Source organism: Anolis carolinensis, unplaced genomic scaffold (genome assembly GCF_035594765.1).
Source record: "Anolis carolinensis isolate JA03-04 unplaced genomic scaffold, rAnoCar3.1.pri scaffold_10, whole genome shotgun sequence".
NCBI classification, from domain to species: Eukaryota; Metazoa; Chordata; class Lepidosauria; order Squamata; family Dactyloidae; genus Anolis; species Anolis carolinensis.
This window is the reverse complement of record NW_026943821.1, coordinates 27,985,391-28,011,752: the sequence shown is the minus strand read 5'-3', so window position 1 is coordinate 28,011,752 and position 26,362 is coordinate 27,985,391. Positions and strand designations below refer to the sequence as shown.

At 43.7% G+C, this 26,362-nt stretch overlaps 1 protein-coding gene across 4 annotated transcripts in view; it reads right to left on the bottom strand.

Annotated features, from left to right (window-relative positions):
- The window catches only part of ptpru (protein tyrosine phosphatase receptor type U), a 46,563-nt gene extending 20,807 nt beyond the window's left edge, over nucleotides 1–25,756 (bottom strand). For all 4 annotated transcript variants that reach the window (XM_062962320.1, XM_062962321.1, XM_062962323.1 and 1 more), the window contains exons 1-10: nucleotides 25,499–25,756; nucleotides 19,573–19,701; nucleotides 14,330–14,601; nucleotides 13,906–13,987; nucleotides 12,727–12,842; nucleotides 11,141–11,315; nucleotides 10,454–10,747; nucleotides 6,054–6,362; nucleotides 3,523–3,632; nucleotides 1,041–1,242 (exon numbers count right to left, since the gene is read on the bottom strand). In XM_062962320.1, coding sequence (XP_062818390.1) covers nucleotides 1,041–1,242; nucleotides 3,523–3,632; nucleotides 6,054–6,362; nucleotides 10,454–10,747; nucleotides 11,141–11,315; nucleotides 12,727–12,842; nucleotides 13,906–13,987; nucleotides 14,330–14,601; nucleotides 19,573–19,701; nucleotides 25,499–25,586 — 1,777 coding nt within the window. In that variant the 5' untranslated portion in view covers nucleotides 25,587–25,756. The remainder of the gene's footprint in view (nucleotides 1–1,040; nucleotides 1,243–3,522; nucleotides 3,633–6,053; nucleotides 6,363–10,453; nucleotides 10,748–11,140; nucleotides 11,316–12,726; nucleotides 12,843–13,905; nucleotides 13,988–14,329; nucleotides 14,602–19,572; nucleotides 19,702–25,498) is intronic.
- Between the last annotated feature and the right edge of the window lie 606 nt (nucleotides 25,757–26,362).

The following is a 26,362-nucleotide window of genomic DNA, read 5'->3' as shown; positions in this document are numbered from 1 at the left end:
AAAATCCAAAACGTAACCTACTTTGTGGATAGCCCTCGTATATGATCTTGTGCTTTCTTTTTCCATTTCTGGCCAAATAGCTTAACCAGTTGCCCCCAGTAGTGCAGTGGGTTAAACTGCTGAGCTGATGAGGTTGCTGACCAAATGGTTGGCGGTTTGAATCCAGGGAGCAGGGTGAGCTCCCATCGTTAGCCCCAGCTTCTGCCAACCTAGCAGTTCGAAAACATGCAAATGTGAGTAGATCAATAGGTACTGCTCCTCCGGCAGGAAGGTAACGTCTCTCCATGCAGTCATGCCAGTGGCCACATGACCTTGGATTACATTGGAATACCGCCGATCTCTGGGCCTGAATATATTGCAAAAGATTTATCTAGCCTAAAATGATACACTTTAATATACTGGGTTTATGGTTCCTGTCCCCTTGATCAGGTTGTGTACGTGTTATTTATTGCTATATAATTGTATTGTTTTACCTTGCTTAATAATGTGTTATTATGTTGCTATGTAATGTATGTGTTGTTTTTATGATTGGAAACCGCCCTGAGTCCCATCCGGGAGATAGGACGGTATATAAATAAAGTTTTATTTTTTTATTTTTATTATTATTATTATTATTATTATTATTATTATTATTGGAGGTGTCTACGGATAATTCCAGCTCTTGGGCTTAGAAATGCAGATGAGCCCCACCCCCCAGAGTATCATATTATTATTGTTTTGATATTATTATATTATATTACTATATTATTATTTTATTGACTTTGTGTCAAAAGCATTTAATAAATAGATACATTTAAAACTGATAAAATCAAAGGGATCACAAGCTGCTAAATAGTTTTAGACCCAAAACGGGCAACAGCGACTGCATTGTGTGTTAGGAATGGTAGGAGTCGAAGTGCATAACATCTGGAGGGAGGGCCAAAGTCTGCCCATGCCTGGGCTAGAACATGGCCACGCAGCCAGAAACCTCCCAAGACTCCGGGGCCAAAATCATCCACAAAAGGGCCCCAGCGTTCTGCCTCTTCGCCCCCCAGGCCCACCTGAGATGTTGGTGGTGATCTCGGTCATGGCCGTCTGGCCGAAGCCCTTGCCGTTGCGTGCCCGGACCGAGAAGAGGTACGTTGTGCCCGGATGCAGGTTGGAGAAGACGTGGTAGGTCTCGTTCCGGAGCTTGGAGACGGTGCGCCGAGGGCCCGGCACGTTGACGGCAGGGTCGGAAGATTCAATGCTCTGGTAGCTGATCTGGAAAAAGGATCAGGCGTGTTAGGAACAGATAGGAAATGGATTCTGTAATAGGTTGTTTTTCAGAACATGGAAGGATCTATATTGAAGATATGAAATTGTGTCAGCATTTGGGAAATGAATCAGTTACAATTATATATAGCCAACTAGCTTTGCCCGGCCACGCGTTGCTGTGGCTTATGGGAATCTTTTGTTGGCCAGGTGGAATAGCAGTGAATAGCCTTGCAGCCTCAAAGCCTGGCTGTTTTCTGGAGTAGCTGGAGCTGTTTGTTGTATGAATGTAGAGGCATGGATGAGGGGTTGTGTTGCCAAGTTTAGTGTTTCTGGGATGTGTAGTTTTGTTGTTTTGTCCTAGGCCGAAATTTCATTACCCTTTTATACTAGCTGTGCCCGGCCACGCGTTGCTGTGGCAAAGTCTGGTGGTCTGGGAAATAAAGTTTTGAGGAATTGGTGGTAGTTAAGGTAAAGGGTAAAGGTTTTACCTTACATTAAGTCCATTATAAATGGGTTATATCATCATTTCATCATCATCATGATTTAATTACTTATTAATCGCCCTCCATCCACGATGCTCTAGGCGATTTACAAGATAAAACTGTAAAGGATAAAAATATATACATACAAATAGTGATTAAATTAATATAGATTAAAAGCTCTAGTACATCATCATCATCATCATCATCATTTAATTACTTATTAGCTGTGCGGAAGGGCCTTGAGTCTACACTGCCATATAATCCAGTTCAAATCAGATAATCTGTATTTTATAGGCAGTGTGGAAGAGGTCTAAGTGAGGCCTAACTCTGCCTGTGCCCTGGGCTGAGTGGGTTGCTAGGAGACCAAGTGGGCAGAGCTTAGCCTTCTAACGGGCAGCAATTGGATAAAAACAATTATTCCTCTCCCTCTAATTATGACTTTTTTTTTCTTTTCTTTTTGTTGTTTGAACATAGAGGCATGGGTGAGGGGTTGTGCTGCCAAGTTTAGTGTTTCTGGGGTGTGTAGTTTTGTTGTTTTATCCAAGGCCGAAATTTCATTACCCTTTTCTATATAGATATAGATTGTCAGTGTTACATTTGGTTCAGGCAGGCGCCCATTTGGAAACTGTGCCAACCTGAGGATTTTTATATAAGAGATGAAAAGCAGCCCGGATTTTGCATTCCAGGCGTGAGTTTGGAGGAAGTCTGAAGTCACCCTTAATCTCCTCGAGCGCCAAACGCTGTCTCTGGAATTATAATGTCTCTTTCTGGGAGGCAGCCGTCGGCTCTCAGCCTGACGGATCAAATCCGGCCTCTCGTCTGGCCATTTTTGCATTTGACACCACGGGTGAGTGAGGAGAGGAACAAGGCAAGAGAGGTCTCTGCTCGTTCGCTTGGGAGAAAAGGTGCGGCAGAAACCATAAACACGTGTGCAAAACACACACAGGTTATTGCCATTACAATATATTCTTTGGAAGAGCTTTTTCTATTTCTGCCCCTGCCTTATGGAACGCCTTGCCGCCCTATATTTATTTTATTTATTTACAGCATTTCTATTCCGCCCTTCTTTCTCACCCCGAAGAGGACTCAGGGCAGATCACATGACACATATAGGCAAACATTCAACGCCTTTTAATGACAAACATGGCTCCGAGCGGGCCTCGAACTCATGACCTCCTGGTCAGAGTGATTCATATGAGAGCCATGCGTGAGTTAGGGCCTGTGACCCTCGCACTCAAGACCTGGCTCTTTACTAGAGCTTTCAATCTATGTTAATTCTATCAATACAGTAGAGTCTCACTTATCCAACATAAACGGGCCGGCAGAATGTTGGATAAGCGAATATGTTGGATAATAAGGAGAGATTAAGAAAAAGCCTATTAAACATCAAAATAGGTTATGATTTTACAAATTAAGCACCAAAACATCATGTTATACAACAAATTTGACAGAAAAAGTAGTTCATTACGCATTAATGCTATGTAGTAATTACTGTATTTATGAATTTATCACCAAAATATCACAATGCATTGAAAACATTGACTACAAAAATGCGTTGGATAATCCAGAACGTTGTATAAGTGAGTGTTGGATAAGTGAGACTCTACTGTATTTGCATGTATGTATTTTTATCCTTTACAATTTTATCTTGTAAATCGCCTAGAGCATCTTGGATGGAGGGCGATTAATAAGTAATTAGATGATGATGGTGATGATGATGATGGAAGGGAGCAAACCAAAGGCCCCACTCTGGTCTTTCCCGACCAGAACCCTCTCCCACCCGACACGAGGCCGAGCGACGCACCTCGTACTGAGTGATGATCCCGTTGGGCTCCGCTGGTTCCTCCCATTTCAGGAAAACCACGTCTTCCAGCAGCGTGAATATGAGCGACTCCGTAGCAATGCCTCCAGGGACTGGAATGGGAAAAGACGGGGGAGAAAATGTATTTATTTCTCTATTTATTTACAGTATTTCTATTCCGCCCTTCTTTCTCAAGGCGGATCACAATGCACATAGACATGGCAAACGTTCAATGCCATTATTAGACATACGCCATATATAGACAGACACAGAGGCCATTTAGCATTTTCCAGCTTCCGGCTTCACGAGGGTTATGGTCGATTCCGGCCACAGGGGGAGCGGCCGTTTCATCATCCACTGTGACACCAAGTCCTTGATGGAGTATTTCCTCATTTTTCTGAATGCTTCTGTACTTTTTTAAAATGGAGTTTTAAATTACTGTCTATACTCGCGTATAAGCATAGTTTTTCAGCACTGTTTTTAAGATTGAAAAAGCCCCCCTCGGCTTATACTCGGGTGAGGGTCCTGGTTGGCTTATATTTGGGTCAGCTTATACTCGAGAATATATGGTACATTTATTATTTTTCTCTATTATTATTGGTATTATTACATTTATTATTTTTCTCTATTATTGTTGCTACTACTACATTTATTTTACCCTATTTTTATTATTATTAATACATTTATTATTTCACTCTGATCTTATTATTATTATTATTATTGCATTTATTATTTTACTCTATTTATTATTACATGTATTATTTTCCATTATTATTATTATTACTATTATTATTATATTGTATGACACAGCAAACAAGATAGACATGCTGGATTTCATATCACAAAATCACAAGTCGAACATTTCCCAAGTGTCTAGGACTGTGTGATATATTTTCAGATGATGCGTGCAGATCCCAGTAGGGTGGCCTTTTGCAGTTATTATTATTACATGTATTATTTTACTCTACTATTATTAAAAGGATACATAAGCCCATTTACATTGAAGAAGATGAGAATAATGATTTGATCAGAGTTGGACAGTCTTATCTTAAATTTGAGCTTTATGTAAATATTCGAAAACATTTAATCTACTGATGCCTCAATTAATGTAATGTTATTGGTATTTACAGTATTTTTATTTCAGCAGGCTTTCGGAGATACAGTCATTAATTAATCAGCCCCAGAGGGTTTTTAATAATCTATCCTGTTTTTATTACGGTCTTGCCTTTTATGTGTTTTTAATATAATTTTTTATCCTGTATTGTTGTTTTAATTGATATATTGCATTGCTGTTTTATCTGTTTTATATTGTGATTGTATTATGTTGCTTATATTTTGTTTTTGTGTTGTTTGGGCCTCTGCCCCATGTAAGCCGCCCTGAGTCCCCACAGGGAGATGGTGGCGGGGTATAAATAAAGTATTATTATTATTATTATTATTATTATTATTATTATTATTATTATTATTTCTGAAATTTACCACCCTCGGCTTATACTGGAGTCAATGTTTTCCCAGTTTTTTTTTTTTTTTGTGGTTAAATTAAGTGCCTCGGGTTATATTCGGGTCGGCTTATACTCGAGTATATACAGTAATTTTATTGGTATCACGGCTTATACTGGAGTCAATGTTTTCCCAGATTTTTTTTTTTTTGTGGTTAAATTAAGTGCCTCGGGTTATATTCGGGTCGGCTTATACTCGAGTATACACAGTAATTTTATTGGTATCACGGCTTATACTGGAGTCAATGTTTTCCCAGGTTTTTTTGGTTAAATTAAGTGCCTCGGCTTATTTTCGGGGCGGCTTATACTCGAGTATATACAGTAATTTTATTGGTATCATGGCTTATACTGGAGTCAATGTTTTCCCAGGTTTTTTTTGGTTAAATTAAGTGCCTCGGCTTATTTTTGGGTCGGCTTATACTCGAGTATATACAGTAATTTTATTGGTATCACGGCTTATACTGGAGTCAATGTTTTCCCAGTTTTTCTGTGGTAAAATGAGATGCCTCGGCTTATTTTCGGGTCGGCTTATACTCGAGTATATACAGTAATTTTATTGGTATCACGGCTTATACTGGAGTCAATGTTTTCCCAGGTTTTTTTGGTTAAATTAAGTGCCTCGGCTTATTTTCGGGTCGGCTTATACTCGAGTATATACAGTAATTTTATTGGTATCACGGCTTATACTGGAGTCAATGTTTTCCCAGGTTTTTTTGGTTAAATTAAGTGCCTCGGCTTATATTCGGGTCGGCTTATACTCGAGTATATACAGTAATTTTATTGGTATCACGGCTTATACTGGAGTCAATGTTTTCCCAGTTTTTTTGTGTGGTTAAATTAAGTGCCTCGGCTTATATTTGGGTTGGCTTATACTCGAGTATATACAGTAGTTAAATTAGCCTCCCCGCATAAAGCAGTACCAGTTCAGCTTATGGAACTTTTAGAAGAGGTTGGTTTAACTTTGTCCCTTCCAGGAGTTTTGGACTTCAAGTCCCACAATTCCTAGCAGCAGCCCCGCGCTTTCCCAGGACTCACTCTCCTCGCTGGTCTGGAAGGTCACCTCTTTGCCCTCCTTCCGGCCCTCGGGGTTCCCGAGGATGAGCTTGACGTGGACCTTCCCGTACGGCTGGAGCCCCTCGATGGTGTGCCGGTGGGCCCCGCGCGCCACCTCCGCGCACTCCCGCCGCGTCTGGTTGAGGCCGGCCCTGGCCGCACAGCGGTAGCAGAGGGTGACGGTGAACGTGTGGCAGCGAGTCACGTTGTAGCCCAGGGGCTCCCACTGGAGCGTCAGCTGCCGGGACTGGATCTCGGCAAAGGCCAGCCCTTGCGGGGCCCTCACGGGCTCTGTCGCGGGGCGGAAAGACAACAGAACCATCAGAACAACGACCACGCAAACATCACTCACTCGGACGGGTCAAGCACGGTCCGGACGGGAACACTGGCCATCACTCACATTTCCAGCCCAAAGGTTCTGGCCATGAGCATCACAATACATATGCAGTTTTATCACAGTCCATAGACCCACCAGTGAACAAACAACCTCACAACCTCTGAGGATGCCTGCCATAGATGTGGGCGAAACATCAGGAGAGAATGCTTCGGGAGCATGGAAAGTACACAACAACCCAGTGATTCCGGCCATGGAAGTCTTCAACAAACGGTCATGAATAAATCCTCCCATCTCAGAAGTCCAAGATTAATTAATATACTGTATATACTTGAGTATAAGCCTAGTTTTTCAGCCCTTTTTTAGGGCTTATATTCGGGTGAGGGTCCTGGTCGGCTTATATTCAGGTCGGCTTATACTCAAGTATATATGGTATATTTATTATTTTTCTCTATTATTATTGGTATTGTTACATTTATTATTTTACTCTATTAATTATTATTATTATTATTACATTTATTATTTTACTCTATTACTGTTGTAACTTTTACATTTATTTTACTCTATTTTTATTATTAATAATACATTTATTTATTTATTTATTTATTTATTTATTTATTTATTTATTTGCAGTATTTATATTTCCTCCCATTTATAAATCCTCCCATCTCAGGAGAAGTCCAAGATTAATTAATATACATGGTTTCACGTGATAGTTTCTTTCTCATCCTTGCTGCTACTGCGAGGAATGCTGCCGCTATGAGGGTCACGCTGTGGCACATGTCCTGTAAAACATATCCCACAATCCCCTGCATATGGAGGATGGTTGGTCATACTAGACAAAACTGGAAACAGAAGTTGGTTACGTCGCACTGTGTAATATCGACACTGCAATAAAATGTGTTCTATCGTTTCTATTTCTTTTCCCTCACAGGGACATAGTCTTTGGAAGTAAGGGATTCCAGACAGTTTGCTTCTTCGTAGCTCTGAGGAAAAAACATTTAGTCTCGCCTTTGTAAAGAATCTGCGATATTTGATCACTGTAAGGAGCAGAGCAATATTTCCAGGCTCTGCAAATAACCTGGGCTGCCTCTGTTAGCCACTCGACTAGTTCACGCGGGAAGAAAGGAGCAAAAGGGAGCGCACAGAGCGCATCCCTGACCTCCAAAGAGGCAATTAGGGCGACCTTGGAGCACTGGATGTTGTCACGACGTTCACATGGAGCAGCGAGGCAATGCATTATGTCAGGCAATCACCCACATTTCCCTTAAGGTTAGCCATTCAGGCAGAGAGAGGCCCACATGCACGGATGGACGGACGGACGGACGGATGCCCTCGGTTCGTGCCTCTTCAAAATCCACAGCACTCTTGGTGACAGCTGACCTCCAGGTCAGGTCTTCCCAGGTCTCCATGCGCATACCACATTTTAAAAGTTTAGATTTAAGCCCATCTTTAAATCATTTTTGCTGTCCTCTGACATTTTCCATTTTTGAGTTGCTTTGGGAGATGGTGATTTTTGGGCATTCAGACAACGTTGCTTTCGGTCCAGCAGAGTTGATGGCGAAGGATCTGTTGTAATCGGGCAAGCAACAGAGGATTTTTCTGAATGTTCAGAGGATGAGTCCGCCGGGGATGATGGGTTTCAAAGTGAAGAGTCTGGAGTGATCAGAGGGAATTGCGGGCAGACGAGGCGGATGTTTTGGGTTCTTCAGCTCGTTCCCAGGCAACAGGGGAAATGAAAGTACCCGTTCCCTTGAGAAACGGCCTTGGAAGATGAGGAGTTTTCAAGGGAGAACAGATTAGGCCTGAGAACGCAGGGTGTGAAAAGCCGCCAAACTAGGTTTTCTCGGAGGCTTCAAGATAAGGCCCAGAGATCCAGGTGTGAGAGGCATGATGTCACGGGTGTCTTGGAACAATGGACAAGAGGTTGAGCAAGAGAAGGTGGAGCTGGGTCATTCTTTTCTTTGCAAGTAAAATGAAATTATAAATACAATGTTTAATTTTGCCCCTTTCTCTATAATATAGTCACCACATGCAAATTCAGAGAGATTTGTGCCTCTCATTTGCAATTATAATATTCAATCTCTGCAGTTAGACTGCTTTTCATAAGTGACTATTTTGATGGCTCCTTTTGCAATCCAGCAGCCCAGACATCGTTCCTTTCAAAGCTATTAATACACAAGCTTCACTTCCATTTTTGTTGGGCACGAGGACTCACATTGGCCGGCTCAAAACGAATGGATGAGCCTGGAAGGACAAGGAAGTGGCTGGATCTGCATTTGGGACGAGGAGACTTTAACAGAGGGCTTTATCTGATGCAGTTTGTGGCCACCGAACACCCCGGACCCCTGGCAGCATTTGCCATCGCGTGCAGCAGAGAGATCTCTCGGCTCCCATTGACACAGCTACCTAACGGAGAGCATATTTTGCTCAAAGCAACCGGAATGTGTGGCCTGAGGAAAGAGGAGAGCATGCCTATCATCATCAGCTCACAAAAGTCTATTATTAACCACCCGAGCACGAACGTCTCTGAGCTGCGGAGACTCGCGGATACGAGCATGGATCACAACATTAATGCATTTGAAGGCCTTGGCTTTTTGGAACAACAAATGGACAAAATGATGTGCACTTTCCCAACGCCACGAATGTGTTTTCCACCTAGGACTTCATCAGATGGACGAATCCGATATAGCTAGATAGCCGGCCATCCCAAGTCCTTTCCCTGCCTTTTACCTGCTTTCTCAGTTTTGGAGTCGCACCTGACACCTGAAGGTGGACTTTGGCTCCTTTTCCATGCGCTGCGGAAACAGAGTCCCACTGGAAATGCCCTTATGTGGGTCGTGTGACGGCTCCCGTGGGGCTCCGTTCCCAAAGCACATAGAAACGGAGCCTGAAGCCCGTCTGATGAAGTCCTCAACGGTAAAGGATGGACGGAAGCCTTCTGAACGCAGCGTGTTTCCTTCCATGTTGAGACGCTGCTAGGAAGACAATAATGTTGTAAACATTGTGCTTATCCACTATTGCAACCTCAGTTTTTAATTCGATGTTTTAATACCGCATTGTATTTTTTCGGTTGCTGTGTATATTACTACTGATTTTTGTTATTGTTCTTTGATTTTTCATATTTTATTTTATCATTGTTTTGTATCTGATTTTGCTGTAAGCCACCCCAAGTCCCCTTCGGGGGAGATGGAGGCGGGATATAAATAAACTTATTATTGGGTTGTTGTATGTCTTTTGGGCTGTGTGGCCATGTTCCAGAAGGATTCTCGCCTGACATTTTGCCTACATCTATGGCAGGCATCCTCAGATTATTATTATTATTATTATTATTATTATTATTAGTATTATTATTATTATTATTATAATATGAAGTCCAAAATGTTGGGAATGGAAGAGCCGTTAAGCTCTAATCACCCTCTTTTATGAGGCAAATTCCCATTAAAATAGCAAAGTAAAGAATTGCAGCAGCGTGAGACTTACTTGGTGTGAGTGGAAGGCCTCTGTGTATTCAGGAAGGCAAAAGGGATGCAAAGTTAGCTTTTAAAGTTTAAAAGCATTTATTGAGGTAAAAAGAAGTCCATTGATGGATAGAAAAAGTTTGGAGCTAACTAGCTAATCTATCCTGTTCTAATACACATAGACGGATTAAAATAACAAAGATCTAAATAGCTACATCTTGACTAATAGAGGATAGAGGTGCGTCCTCTCTGGAACAAAGCAGGAAGATTGGAATGGCGACCAGACCTCATGGGTCTCTTCTTCTCTAGGGCCATAAACATTCCAAAGGACCAAATTGGGGAAGTTACGTCAAAGCCCTAGGAGAGATCACATTTCTAGGAACATCAAAGGGTGGGCTGACCTAAATAGGACGGGGAGGAGGAAACAATAGCAAAGCCTAATCAGAGCATGCAAGGAACTGGGGGAGGTGTCCCTAACTCTTTTCTAGGCTTCCTGTCTAACCACAGAGACTTTAGCAGTACAGGGTGACATTTTTCCAACACAAAACACCCGGAGGGCCAAGGTTGGCCCATGCCGGCACTCCTACCTGCGCACTTTGTCCTGCTGACGAGGGCCGGCCCCGCTTTGCCCGTGCCGCCTTCCCCGGGACGAGTGAGCAGGACGCTGACTTCGTATTCCGTGTCGGGATCCAGGTGCCACAACTTGTAGGTCTGCATATTGACCGCGTGGACTTCTGACCACGGTCCGGAGGTGATGCGGTACTCGATTTCCTTCCTTACGATGGGCCCGTCCCCCGTGATGGAGTTGGTGTTGAGCTGGACGATCAGGTAGGTCGAGCCGGCTCTCAGGAGCTGCGGCGGGGCAATGGGCGTGGGGGGCTCTGGGGAAGAAGAAGGCAGGCGAGCCATGAGCGGGAGGGGTTATCTTATCACAAAGTGCATTCGGAGGCAAGGTTTGTTGTGGTTAACATAGAAGCCTGTTCATCAAAAACACTGTAGCAACATAGGAAAAGTAAATGTAAATTTACTCTTGTTCAGTGGAGTTCAAAATAGCAAAATAAGTTTGTGGCATTGCATCAAAATAACAGTCCTTCAGAGTATATGGAGTAGCCATGCAGCTGCAAAGTCAATTAGTGAGAGCATCTGCATAGATGTAGCCTGGCCTCTGTTGCCTGGAGGCACCCCCTCTGTTTGAAAGGTGGTCACAGCCACCCAGGGATTGTGGCCACGAAAGCCTTTGGCAACACCAAGTCCCAATGAACACCGAGTCATACCTTTCACGATCAGTTCCGCAAAGTTGGAGACGCCGGATCCCTTGCCGGACTGGGTGACGCAGCGGTAGAAGCCCTGCTCTCCCTTGGAAACCTCCTCCAGCTGGAAGGCCGCCAGGAATCTCCGGTGGCTGATGGGCTTCACGGAAGCAGCAAGGATCAGCTCTCCATTCTGCCTCTGCCGGCCCAAATGTTGGGTTTATTATCGGGGAAGGATTAACGAAAGGGACGAGTATAAAACGGCTGTAATTGTGCCCTTTGGATTACAAAACGCAGGAACCATTTCCCAAAATCTTATGAATGCCTTTCAGACTACAAATTACGGATGCCTTTCGGACTACAAATTACGAATGCCTTTCGGACTACATATTACAAATGCCTTTCGGACTACAAATTACGAATGCTTTTCGGACTACAAATTACGAATGCCTTTCGGATTTCAAATTACGAATGCCTTTCAGACTACAAATTACGAATGCTTTTCGGACTACAAATTACAAATGCTTTTCGGACTACAAATTACGAATGCTTTTCGGATTTCAAATTACAAATGCCTTTCGGACTACATATTACGAATGCTTTTCGGACTACAAATTACAAATGCTTTTCGGACTACAAATTACAAATGCCTTTCAGACTACAAATTACGAATGCTTTTCGGATTTCAAATTACGAATGCCTTTTGGACTACAAATTACGAATGCTTTTCGGACTACAAATTACGAATGCCTTTCGGATTTCAAATTACGAATGCCTTTTGGACTACAAATTACAAATGCTTTTCGGACTACATATTACGAATGCTTTTCGGACTACAAATTACAAATGCCTTTCGGATTGCAAATTACTAATGCCTTTCGGATTTCAAATTACGAATGCCTTTCGGACTACATATTTATTTATTTTTATTTATTTTATTTCCAATATTTCTATCCCGCCCTTCTCACCCGAAGGGACTCAGGGCGGCGTACAATTGGCAACAATTTGATGCCGACACATCATTAAAACAGCAACATATAAAAATGTATTACAACCAGTTAAATACTGTATAAAATATAAAACATAAAACATATGCTTAAAATCCTTTCGTCCAATATCCTCCTACTTTATCCATATAACAGTCTGGGTCGTCTTTATCATTTACATATTACGAATGCCTTTCGGATTGCAAATTACGAATGCCTTTCGGATTTCAAATTACGAATGCCTTTTGGACTACAAATTACAAAACACAGGAACCATTTCCCAAAATCTTATGAATGAAGTGGTAAGAGAACATCTGGTTTATTTGGCTGCTTCCCGCCACCTCCTCCTCTTCCTGAATCGAATGCGCACATCAAATTTCAAAGCCCCGAAATCCAAAAAGTATTTGCCATATTACATGAATCTAATGCGCACCCTAATTTTTGGGAAGGCAATTTAGTCCCAAAAGGTGAGCCTTAGAAATGCGGTAATTGTTTCGAGAAACAAATGCCATGCTGAAAGGACATATAGGGGAATATAGAGTCCATACTGGAGCAGAAACCACCTGGGCAGAGGAATAGGAGTGACCACGTTAAGTTAAGGAGGCATGACCATGCGACACCGACCTGCATGAGGAACTTCTCTGCTTCGGAAGCTTTTCCGGCAGCAACGCAGAGGAAGGAGGCATTCTGCCCGGCATTCACCTCCACGTCGCCCAGGCGGGAAAAATGAGGAGCTTTGGCTGCAGGAATACGGAGCCAAATAAATAAATAAACACACATTGATATACAGTGCATATCTCGTGTTAGTGTTAACGTTGTGTGTAAGTTTGGGACAAAAGTTAAGGATGGTGACAGCAGGCCTTGGGACCAAAATTCTGAACTCATTAACTCAACTAGACATGAGCTGGCAACTGTTTAGAACTCGGTTCCCGTTTGCATGTGCACAACTACGATCCAGCGCATAACGGAGTGAGTTTTAAAAAACCAACCTTCCGTCCAATGTCAAATAGAATAACATCTATTTGACCATTTATTGTCAACAAACTGAAGTTACGGCTAATTGACTGCATTTACAACCTGAGGAGTCCTACAGAACTGCTCCAAGACTACAGAGACTTTGATTTGTTTTGACTCCAAGCCAGGTTTGAGCCAACTGATTTGCACACGGATATATTTAATTTTACAGCATATTACATGCCATTTTGGAGAGACTGAATATACACATACTGTGTCGCTAACAAACTTTAGTTGGAGTCTTGTTGATATATGTTTGGTATATGTTTTATACTGAAAACTGCTCTGTGTAGCATTTAAATCTGGATATTGCAGTCTATAAATAAGTAAGTTACGACTGTGTGCCAGAATTTGGTTATCAGTTGTATTATTATTTGTATTATTGTTAACATTATTATGTATATGATGCCCTAATATACATATTGTGTTCTATGTTTTGAACCTTTATCATGGTGCATATTTTTCAGATATTGTTTAGAATAGACAGCTGTGTTTAGTTATTACCAATACAGAGGAAACCTGTTTGGACGGCCCAATCCGGGGACCGATGGGTCTGTGTAGGAACCCGGTGTCAGATCCCGGGATTATTGGACTCAGCTATAAAACGTGGATTTTGGTGCTGCCTGGAAGCACCCTGACTCGTGATGTCTCAATTTATCCTACTTTATAGGACACGTTCCTCTATTCCGGTGGTTCCCCAACTTTGGATTTTAATGCCTGGGGACAAAACTAGCTTGGCCAACAGCCAGGGATTTTGGGAACTGCTTAAGGAACCGGTGGAAGACTTACAGCAGGGGTAATTCAAGAGCAGAATGTCATCCATTCCTAGGTATCCTCGGCGTTCGCTGGAAACCACAGCCTCAAACAGCACCTGTGGGAATCCAGACACATGTCTTGTCATGCCTCGGATAACTTTGCACGCCAGGTGAGATCCCTCGCATGCCTGGAAATGTGTTTTCACAGCAGCGGGGAGAATGGAATCCCAAAGATCTTGGAATCTCCGACAACAGCCTTGGCAACAGGAGAGCAACTGTGCCCCACAAAGCAGCCTCTCCCGATCTCGTGACCTGAGGTCTAGAAATGTTTTGCTCAGTTTCGTTTCCAGCTCTCTCTATGTGTATCTTTCTTCCCTTTCTGTGTACTACAACTTTACGTACGGCCCCTTTTCTTTATCGTTGTTCCCTTCCTAAGCTTGGGCGTCACCACTGCTCACCTGATACTCGTTGGGCCAGAACATGCTCACGGCCAGCTCCACTTGGTGCCACTGGCGCCCGTGGGATCCGGAGGCGCTCCAGACCACGCTGCCCAGCGGGCCCCCGTTCACCTTCACGTAGGCGTTCAGCGTCCCGGGGCTGTGGCCGTCGCGGCTGAACATGAAGAAGCTGAACTGGAGGCAGTGGGTGTCGTTCTCGCTCAGCGCCTGGAAGAGCAGATGCGCTCTTTGCCCTTCGGCATGCTGGGAAGAGTTGACCATCAGGTAGGAGCCTACGGCCAAGAAAAGGAGAATGCACTTGATGCAGAAGGCCAAGCATGCTCAACAGAGCTGGCCTTCTGAATTGCTAAACACGCATGGTCCCATTGGGAAACAAAGCCCTTTTTCATAACAATTCTGCTCAGTTTTCCAGTTTCAAGCAGCACAAAGTATCTTGCACTTTATCCGTATTAGTGCACCTCTGCTTAACAGAAAATGTTTCACCTGCAGGACAAGGAGAGTGGCTCAGAAAATAATGTGAAATATTATTATTATTGCGTTGCTGTGAGTTTTCTGGGCTGTATAATAAAATGGCATCACAACATCACCGCAGCCCTATTATTACCTTCCCTATTTGGCCAAATTGGTTGTTTGTTGTATTTGGTGTTTTTAATTTGTTTATTATATCTGAATGTTATGTTGATATTGTTTTTACTTACTTATATTGATATTAACTGTTATAATTGTTTTTGTTTTGGGCTTGGCCTGATGTTAGCTGTCCTGAGTCCCTTCGGGGAGATGGTGGCAGGATAGAAAAATATTATTATTATTATTATTATTATTAAACACACTTTGTTTGGTATAGTTTGGCAAAACATAAAATAAATACAGCCTACAAAGGAGACTCAGGATTCCGGCACAAATCCTATCTTGTGGGGTGGATGGAACCTGAAAGCTTTCCTTTCCTTTCAGAGCTGGAAACGGAGACTTCGTATCCGAACATCCCATTATGTGGGCTCACCCATTGGCACTAAAGGGAGAATCCACTGACCTGGTAACACAAAGCCGCTCTTTGTCTGCACTTTCTGACGGCGGCACAGCCCTGCTCGTTGTGGTCTTGGAGGAAATCTCGGCACTATTAATACTTCACCAACCACCCGCTCTGCTCTGCCCAAGAGGTACCTTGTGCACTGAGGCTTCGCAAACTGGGAAACATAATTCGCATGCACATGTATGGCCGCTCGTGCGCATTTCGTCTTCAAGCAATAGCATCTCCTTAACCTACTCCATATCTCCATATACTGCCACATTACCCAGTTCAAGCAGATCATCTGGATTTTAGGGAGACCCTGGTGGCGCAGCGGATTAAACCGCTGAGATGCTGAATTTGCGGACCGAAAGGTCAGCGGTTTGAATCTGGGGAGCAGGGGTGAGCTCCCGGTGTTAGTCCCAGCTTCTGACAACCTAGCAGTTTGAAAACATGCAAATGTGAGTAGATCAATAGGTACTGCAAGTAGTTGAACTTGCAGACCGAAAGGTCAGCAGTTCAAATCCGGGGAGTGGGGTGAGCTCCCAGTGTCAGCCCCAGCTTCTGTCAACCTAGCAGTTCAGAAACATGCAAATGTGAGTAGATCAATAGGTACTGCAAGTAGTTAAACTTGCAAACTGAAAGGTCGGCAGTTCAAATCCGGGGAGTGGTGTTAGCCCCAGTTTTTGTCAACCTAGCGGTTTGAAAACATACAAATGTGAGTAGATCAATAGGTACTGCTCTGGTGGGAAGGTAACAGCACTCTGGGCAGTCATGCCAGCCACATGATCTTGGAGGTTTCTAGGCTCAACGCCGGCTCTTGGGCTTAGAAATGGAGATGAGCACCAACCCCCAGAGTCGGACACGAACAGACTTCATGCCAGGGGAAAACCTTTAACTTTACTACTATGTAGAATGGACCTTAGAGACGTTTCTTGTCACTTTGCACGAGTCCATTTGCCAGAGGTCACCCCTAAAGAGACTGCCTAACCTTCTCTCGGAATATCATGGGTGAGGCTAAAATTAAACTGCGGCAGGGGATCCCACAGCGATGATATCCTGCCTCACCGGCAAAAAAATATCGATGCAGACTCTGCATTTTGGTTTAGCAAAAGGAGATGCAGCTGCCGCAAAGCCAAAGGGCTTCCTCCACAAAACATCTCGAGGATCAACTCTTCAAGCACATTTGGGGGAAAGAACGTAAGACAGAGGCAGGAACCAGGCGGCAAGAAGAAGCATGCTCCAAGTACACGGCTGTTCCTGCCTCAATTGGGAAAGTTGAGGAGAATGTTCACGGGAGACGTCATGCTTTCATGGGTGGCTATTAAACAGCAAGTCGTTTACCTTAAACTCAGTTCAGGCAACGCTGCATAAGAGTGAGAAGCTAAGCCTGCGTCCTCTTGTCCTTGGTTCAAGTCTAACCTTGGTTTTGGATTTGAATATCCTGGAAGTTTTCCATGTTCCTGTTCACGTACCTCTGTTCAAGCTTTTACTAGTTACACCTTCTTGCTTGTGGACTTACGCCGGTCATGGGATTTATGACTGTCCTTGGATTTTGTCACCTCTGGAACTTGCTGAACCCTTTGAGATTATATATCTTCTTTTCTTATTCCTGCTTTTTATCTGTTTTACAATAAACTGTTTGCTTATATTCCTGGACTCTTGTGTGGTGCTGTGGTCATAGGTGTTTCCAGGCCTGGTGTGCAACAAGACCAGATGTGGACATTTTAATATATTTTTTGCATTAGACCACGGTAGTACCCATCCAGCGAGCATAGTCAATAGCGTGAGGTCAAGGGAATTGCAGTCCAACTACAGAAACTGCTCCTGAATTATACCGAAGGAACATTCATCTGGAAGGACATCAAGAAGTCCAACTATCTATCTTCAGATTTGCTCCAGTTACAGCTAGATCGGTGCTCACACCACAATGGCATCAGTTGCATGATGTGAACGGACTCCATAAATTTATTTATTTATTTACAGTATTAATTTTCCGCCCTTCTTTCTCACCCCGAAGGGGACTCAGGGCGGATTACAATGAACACATATATGGCAAACATTCAATGCCAACAGACAAACAACATACATTAGACAGACTCAGAGGCATTTTTAACATTTTTCCAGCTTCACGATTCCGGCCACAAGGGGAGCTGTTGCTTCACCATCCAGTAGTGGCTGTACTTCCTCATTCCTTTCCTCGTGTTTTGCTGGCAGTTTTATGGTGTTGTAAATTAGCCTCCCGCATAAAGCGTGCCTAAATTTCCCTAATTGACAGGTGCAACTGTCTTTCGGGGCTGCATAGGTCAACAGCAAGCCGGGGCTATTAATGGTCGGAGGCTTAACCCGACCCGGGCTTCGAACTCATGACCTCTCAGTCAGTAGTGATTTATAGCAGCTGGTTACTAGCCAGCTGCGCCACTAGCCAGCTGTGCCACAATGCCATCATCCCCAGCCATTGTTAAACGAGTGCTATGGATATCTAGCTGTACTTGAGCCTTTAAGAGTTTCAGACAAGTAAGAACTTAATCCAGTGTGTCCTCCTCCTCCTCAATTTCATTATGAATGTGTAATAACGTATCACGCTGTGCAACATAATTATCTTCCCGCACACGTTTCAATAGGTACCGCTTTTCTCTCCCGGCGTGAGACGATGCCTTAGTGAAGGGCAAAGAATCCCTTCCTCCGGTTATCCTGATGGAGAAGCTTCTCCCGATGGGTTTCTTTCTCCTTCTCAGGGAAGGAATTAGAACCATAAAAGTCTCCTTCGTCAAGACTCGGAAGGAGCACAACGTAATCTTCAGGATGCCGACGCGGCAGAGATTTCCCACCGACAAGACGAGTTCACGTGCCAAGCCTGGCTCAAATGCGACACTTTCTGCATCTAAGCAAGTGCTGGAAGAACATTCACGCTGTTACCCAGAATCCCGGGTCTGATCCCGGTGTAATAACCGCAACGGGTTCCAATTAGAACATGCAGAAGGTCACCTTCACCTGCTTTGGTGATCGAGGAAGGAGGCCGGCAAGAACCCCAGACCTGACGGGTCTTATGTTGACAGGCATTGCTATTGTATAGACATTCAAGGTAATAGAAATAATTCTGCTTGGTTCAAATTACAATCCATTGCTTCGTTGGTTTGATGCGCATTCACTGTTGTCATGTTTTTGTTCTATGGACTGGTACCAACTGGACTGGCAACTGGGAGAGAATCCTCCCCAACACTCATGGACACGGAATAAACCACGTAATATGCATCTCCTTCCGATAACACCTTGCTGATGCCCAGCATCTGTTGTCTGAAATGACAATCTCACTGTGCAAAGCAACAAAATCACAGTCAAGGCTTGTGCCACAAATACATTTCTCAGTCTGCACAATAAAAACAACTCTTTGTGGTTGAAAAGCACTTTATAGTTGGCCATTCTAACTCTGGGTCACCCATAAATGGAATATTGTTACTAGTTTTATTTTTCATTGTTGGATTGTATGTTGTGTATTTATGTTTATTACTTGTATTATTTTTAAATTGTTGTATGGTTCTGTTTTTATTACAGTAGAGTCTTGCTTATCCAACTTCCTGGATTATCCAACACAGTCTGCCTTTTAGTAGTCAATGTTTTTGTAGTCAATGTTTTCAATACATTGCAATGTTTTGATGCTAAATTCGTAAATACAGTAATTACTATATAATGTTACCGTGTATTGAACTGCTTTTTTCAGTCGATTTGTTGTAAAACATGATTTGTAAAATTATAATGTAATTTGACATTTAATAGGCTTGTCCATAATCCCACCTTATTATCCAACATTTTCGCTTATCCAACGTTCTGCCAGCCCATTTATGTTGGATAAGCGAGACTCTACTGTATGTGTATTTTATTGTATTGTTTTTATCATGTTGGAAGCCGCCCTGAGTCCCCTGAGATGATAGGGCGGTATATAATAATTATTATTGGGTTGTTGTATGTCTTTCGGGCTGTGTGGCCATGTTCCAGAAGTATTCTCTCCTGACGTTTCGCCCACATCTATGGCAGGCATCCTCAGGATGCCTGCCATAGATGTGGGCGAAACGTCAGGAGAGAATACTTCTGGAACATGGCCACACAGCCCGAAAGACATACAACAACCCTGTGATCCCGGCCATGAAAGCCTTCGACAACACTATTATTATTATTATTATTATTATTATTGTTATTGTTATTGTTGTTGTTGTTGTTATTTGTGTTTCATACCCACCATGAGGAAGATCAGGGGTCAGGTGCGGCACAAGGTGACTCTGGACCAGCTCCCATTCAAACTCATCGTCCACGCTTTGGGTGTATTCGCAGCGATTCAAATCCTCGTCTTCCTCAAACGTACAGCCAACTGTGAAAAAACAGGAAAGAAGCATCAACATCTTTGCCTGAAAAGTCAATGAATTCCAACAGGATTCAGGAAAGGTTTTGCAAAAAGCAATGTCATGGAAGCAACCCGTAACATTTTTGCCAGTTTCTGAGTCTTCTCCTAACGTCTCCTAGAGCCACAGATCACAATGGTCAAAGGGCATCGTACATGATCGACTACACAAGGCATGGGCGAACTTCGGCCCTCCAGGTGTTTGGGACTCCAACTCCCATCATTCCCAACAGCCTCAGGCCCCTTCCTTTTCCCCCTCAGATGATTAAGTGATGAGATACTCACATACAACACAGGCAAATGCTCGGACTGAGTCACTCGGGAGAGAGGAAGATGGATGCTTTCGTCCTCCTTATCTATGTAGCCACCCATTGATAGGTCATCACTAAGGGACACGGGCTTAAGTGATTGAGGGAGAAAAGGAAGGGGCCTGAGGCTGTTAGGAATTGTGGAATAAATCACTACTGACCAATTGAAGCTCGGGTCGGATTGAGCTCCCAACTGTTAATAACCTAGCTCGCTGCCCACCTAAGCAGCTCGAAAAACAGTTGCATCTGTCAAGCAGAAAAGTATAGGTACCGCTTTATGAGGGGAGGCTAATATAACTAATTTAAGGTAAAGGTAAAGGTTTCCCCTGACGTTAAGTCCAGTCATGTCTGACTCTGGGGGTTGGGGCTCATCTCCATTTCTAAGCCGAAGAGCCGGCGTTGTCCATAGACACCTCCAAGGTCATGTGGCCACTGGCATGACTGCATGGAGCGCCATTACCTTCCCGCTGGAGCGGTACCTATTAGTCTACTCACATTTGCATGTTTTCGAACTGCTAATTTACGACACCATAAAAAAACTGCCAGCAGCGTGTGAAAAGAAATGAGGAAGTACTCCATCAAGGACTCGGTGTCACCAGTGAATGATGAAGTGGCAGCGCCCCCTGTGTCCAGAATTGAGCATACCCTCATGAAGCCGGAAGCTGGAAAAATGTTAAATTGCTTCCGTCTATATATATCGTATGTCTAATAATGGCATTGAATATTTGCCATATATATGTGCATTGTAATCCGCCCTGAGTCCTCTTTGGGGAGAGAAAGAAGGTGGAATGTAAATAAATAAGTAAATAAATAAATACTGTATATACTCGAGTATAAGCCTAGTTTTTCAACCCTTTCTTAGGGCTGAAAAAGCTCCCCTCGGCTTATACTCGAGTGAGGATCCTGGCTGGCTTATGTTCGGGTCGGCTTATACCCAAGTATATAGGTAATCAGACTCAGACAGTCTTATCTTATTAAAGTCTCATTATTATTATCATCATAAATTACAATTTTTGTAAACATTCAAAACCATTTAACCTATTGATGTCTCAAATAATGTAATTTTATTAGTACAGTAGAGTCTCACTTATCCAACACTCGCTTATCCAACGTTCTGGATTATCCAATGCATTTTTGTAGTCAATGTTTTCAATATATCGTGATATTTTGGTGCTAAAATCGTAAATATAGTAATTAGTACATAGCATTACTGCATATTGAACTACTTTTTCTGTCAAATTTGTTGTATATCATGATGTTTTGGAGCTTAATTTGTAAAATCATAACCTAATTTGATGTTTAATAGGCTTCTCCTTAATCCCTCCTTATTATCCAACATATTCGCTTATCCAACATTCTGCCGGCCCGTTTATGTTGGATAAGTGAGACTCTACTGTATCTATATTTATATTTATTTTTGAAATTTGCCAGTAGCTGCTGCATTTCCCTCCCTCGTCTTATACTCGAGTCAATAGGTTTTCCCAGTTTTGTGATAAAATTAGGTGCCTCGGCTTATATTCAGGTCGGCTTATACTCGAGTATATACGGTATGCCAGGTAGGTAGCTCCATAGAAGACATCCCAGAAGATCCTGTATAGAAAGGCAAAGGAGAGCGTGGCCAGCTTGACCAATGCGTGTCGCTTCCGGACACGGGGACGCGGGCACTCAGCCTCATTCTGTCAATCTTGAAGGCCATTATTGTCATTATTTGGCCATATCGGCCGCTGTGGGAAGCGGAGATGCTGAGCCGCCGTGACACCCCGGCCGGGCGGGCGGGCGGGCGGGCGAGAAAAGGCCGGTCTCCACACATTGCGCTTGTCGCGGAATCGCTGCCACGTTCGGAAAGTGCGGAAGGGGCCCGAGGCGGGGATGGTGGGAGTCGGAGTCAAACACCCGGAGGGAGGGAGGGCCGAAGTTGGCCCCAATGAAAAGGGCTCTTAAAAGCCATTATCCATCGGTCTCCGGCAGCTGATCTAACTTGAATATGGGGATATATTTAAAATATCAGTTGTTTGGCAACTTCTAAGCCCTTTTAAATACGGGATTTAATGCTCCACTTGCTCCTTGGAAGTAGCACATGTTAAGCCAAAGAAGCAAATTGGGAAGCATTTCCCCTTTCAAGGCGCGCACAGTGTGCGGCCAATTTGATTCCCGTTGGGAGAATTAAAGACAAAGGATTTGCATAGTAAGTCACCGATCCCTGGGGACCTGATCATTTAAATATGCAAATGGGCTCGGCCCAGAACAGAGGATTTCCTGAAGATTATTAAGTGCATTTCTTCCCAGTTCCATTGTTTAATTATTTCCCCTTGTACAAAGCTTAGAAAAGTTACTTTGATGTGCATCATCTCACACCGTGTGGTGGCTCAGTGGGTTAAACCCTTGTGCCAGCAGGACTGCTGACCTGAAGGTTGCCAGTTCAAATCCAGGGAGAGCACAGATGAGCTCCCTCTGTCAGCTCTAGCTTCCCATGCTGGAGAGAAGCTTCCCACAAGGATGGGAAAAACATCCAAACATCCGGGCAACGTCCCCTGGGCAACGTCCTTGCAGATGGTCAATTCTCTCACACCAGAAGCGACTTGCAGTTTCTCAAGTCACTCCTGACACAGAAAATATCTCACACAGTTCCCAAGCTAGTAATGGAGCTATAGTCATAAAATAATAATAATAATAATAAAATATTATTACATTAAAATAAAATTATTATTATTATTTTATTTCTTTCCCACCTCTCCTCATGGCTCGTCGGGTTTATAACACAGCTAAAAACACATTATTATTATTATTATTATTATTATTATTATTATTATTATTATTATTATATTTTTATATCCCCCTCCATCTTCTGCCACGATAAATAAAATAAAAACCAAGCTGCTCAGCTTGCCTGCCACAGCTTGTGTTTAATACTATTTTAATGTCTGCATATTGGCATATTTTTAATTGTGTGTTAATGCTTTCATGTCAAGCAGCTTGGAGTTCCCTTTGGGGTATAAATATAATAATAACAACAATAATAATAATAATACAAAATCCAGCATATATATCTCATTTGCTGTGTCATGCTCTGTCTTTGTGTCAATAATAATAATTAATAATAATAATAATAATAATAATATGAAATTCAGCATATATATTTCATTTGCTGTGCCATACTCTGTCTTTGTGTCAATAATAACAATAATAATATGAAATCCAGTATATATATCCCATTTGCGTTGCCATACTGTTTTTGTGTCAATAATAATAATAACAATAATACGAAATCCAGCATATATATCTCATTTGCTGTGCCATACTCTGTCTTTGTGCCAATAATAATACTAATAATAATATGAAATCCAGCATATATATCCCATTTGCATTGCCTTACTCTGTCTTTGTGTCAATAAGAAGAAGAAGAAATCCAGCATATATATCCCATTTGCTGTGCCATACTCTGTCTTTGTGTCAATAATAATAATAATAATAATATGAAATCCAGCATATATATTTCATTTGCTGTGCCATACTCTGTCTTTGTGTCAATAATAATAATAATATGAAATCCAGCATATATATTTCATTTGCTGTGCCATACTCAGTCTTTGTGTCAGTAATAATAATATGAAATCCAGCATATATATTTCATTTGCTGTGCCATACTCAGTCTTTGTGTCAATAATAATAATATGAAATCCAGCATATATATTTCATTTGCTGTGCCATACTCTGTCTTTGTGTCAATAATAATAACAATAATGATAATAATAATAATAAGCCACTTCCAGGCCTGTTTTGCGTGTGGGGAGCCGGGGGGGGGGGGCGAGGGCGGGCTGCCCTTTGCTCCTTCCCTTTGTGATGGAGGTTCTGATCTGCAGGAGGCTCAGCCGTTGGGGAAAGAAAACCGTTTGCCTCTGACCTGGCCCAAGAGGCAGCCAAGGGGAAAACACAACATGATCCCCCATCAATGGGCATTAGTGACGCTTTGGTGGCCTGGAAAGCAGGCGAGATTTGGGTCTCTGCTCTAATCCCAAGGGAACCGATGCCACTCACACCGGCCGCCCCCAGCAAGGCCGCTCTCGCCCCAAGCGCCACAGGAGTTTGAGCGCCCAATGCTGTGATTCCAGTTATTATTATTATTATTATTATTATTGGGGAGGCCAAGTTTGCCCTGGTTGCCAGGCTCTTCCTTTGGCTCTTCAGAAGGACAAACAGGGCTCACGGTTCTATGACTTCCATCCCAAGACTTGTCCATATTGACTCATGTATGCGTCAACATTGGAGCCCCTGGTGGTGCAGCGGATAAAACCGCTCAGCTGCTGAACCTGCTGACCGAAAAGTTGGTGGTTCGAACCCGGGGAGCGGGGTGAGCTTCCACTGTTAGCCCCAGCTTCTGCCAACCCAGAAATTTTAAAACAGGCAAATGTGAGTAGATCAATGGGTACCGCTCCTGTGGGAAGGTAACCATCATGCGCATGAGCTGCTGAACTTGCTGACCAAAAAATTGGCGGTTTTAATCTGGAGAGTGGGGTGAGCTCCCGCTGTTAGCCCCAGCTTCTGCCAACATAGCAGTTCGAAAACATGCAAATGTGAGTAGATCAATAGGTACCCGCCCCTGTGGGAAGGTAACCATCATGCGCATGAGCTGCTGAACTTGCTGACCAAAAAATTGGCGGTTTTAATCTGGAGAGTGGGGTGAGCTCCCGCTGTTAGCCCCAGCTTCTGCCAACCTAGCAGTTCGAAAACAGGCAAATGTGAGTAGATCAATAGGTACCGCCCCTGTGGGAAGGTAACCATCATGCGCATGAGCTGCTGAACTTGCTGACCAAAAAATTGGCGGTTTTAATCCGAGGAGCGGAGTGAGCTCCCGCTGTTAGCCCCAGCTTCTACCAAGCTAGTAGTTTGGAAAACATGCAAATGTGAGTAGATCAATAGGTACGGCTCCTGCTGGCGGGAAGGTAACGGCGCTCCATGCCGCCACACAACCTTGGAGGTGTCTACGGACCTTGACCTCTTCTGGGTTGATATGGCTGTGTGGGCGAGCCTTGGAAAGACCCCTCCTCTCAATGCAAATGGTGCGGGAGGCAGGGATGGGATGGAAAGGGGTCCAAATAAAGGGGGCTGGGGGTCGGGGCAGGTCTGGGCTTGGCTTTGCCGTCCACCCCGAGCCCCACTCGGGGGCCAAAGGAAGGGAATCCACGCGTGTAGGGCTTGCGGGTGGGAAACCCGACTTTGGTCGGGTTTAAAAGGAAAGGGCGATAGATGGAGGAGAGGGCGAGTAGATCAATAGGTACGGCTCCTCCTTCCTTGCAGGGGTTTTGGACTGCAACTCCCACCATTCCTCAGCCGCTTAAGCGGAAGGGGCCTGAGGCTGTGAGGAATGGTGGGAGTTGCAGTCCAAACCCCCTGGAAGGATGGCCGAAGTCTGGCCAGTCCCTTTCCCGAGCCCCGCGACCCCTCCCCAAGGCCGGACTGACCTCCCGCAGGAGCCTCGGTCTCCAAGGAGCAGACCTGGAGGAAGGCGACCACCAGGAGCAGGGCGCGGGCGGGGGTCTGGCTTGGCATGCCGAGCCCACCCTTCAGCGCCAAGAAAGTTCTTCCTTCCTTCCTTCCTTCTCGGACCCTCTCCGGACTCTCCAGCCAAGCGGACAAACGCGGGCCGGGCTTCTCCGTGAGCACACAACACACCACACAACACCACACAACACAACACCCAGCCGAGGAGTGACGTCAGGCTTCCCAAGCCAAAAGGGGCGGGGAGGGAGGGGAGGGGGGGGAGGGAGGGGTGGGCGAGCCTTTTTGGGGAAGGGGAGGGGAGGGCTGGGAAGGAGGGACCAGGCGCCCCCTGCTGGCCCAGCCCCGGAAGCATGCTCTCCTGACGTTTCGCCCGCATCTGCGGCAGGCAGAGGTTGGGAGGTCTGCTGGAAACTATATACAGTAGAGTCTCACTTATCCAACATAAACGGGCCGGCAGAATGTTGGATAAGCGAATATGTTGGATAATAAGGAGGCATTAAGGAAAAGCCTATTAAACATCGAATTAGGTTATGATTTTACAAATTAAGCACCAAAACATCGTGTTATACAACAAATTTGACAGAAAAAGTAGTTCAATACGCAATAATGCTATGTAGTAATTACTGTATTTACGAATTTAGCACTAAAATATCACGATGTATTGAAAACATTGACTACAAAAATGTGTTGGATAATCCAGAACGTTGGATAAGCGAGTGTTGGATAAGTGAGACTCTACTGTATATAATATATGTGTGTGTGTTTATGTGTATGTATATATGTATATTTATATGTATGTAATGTATATATGTTTGTATGTATGT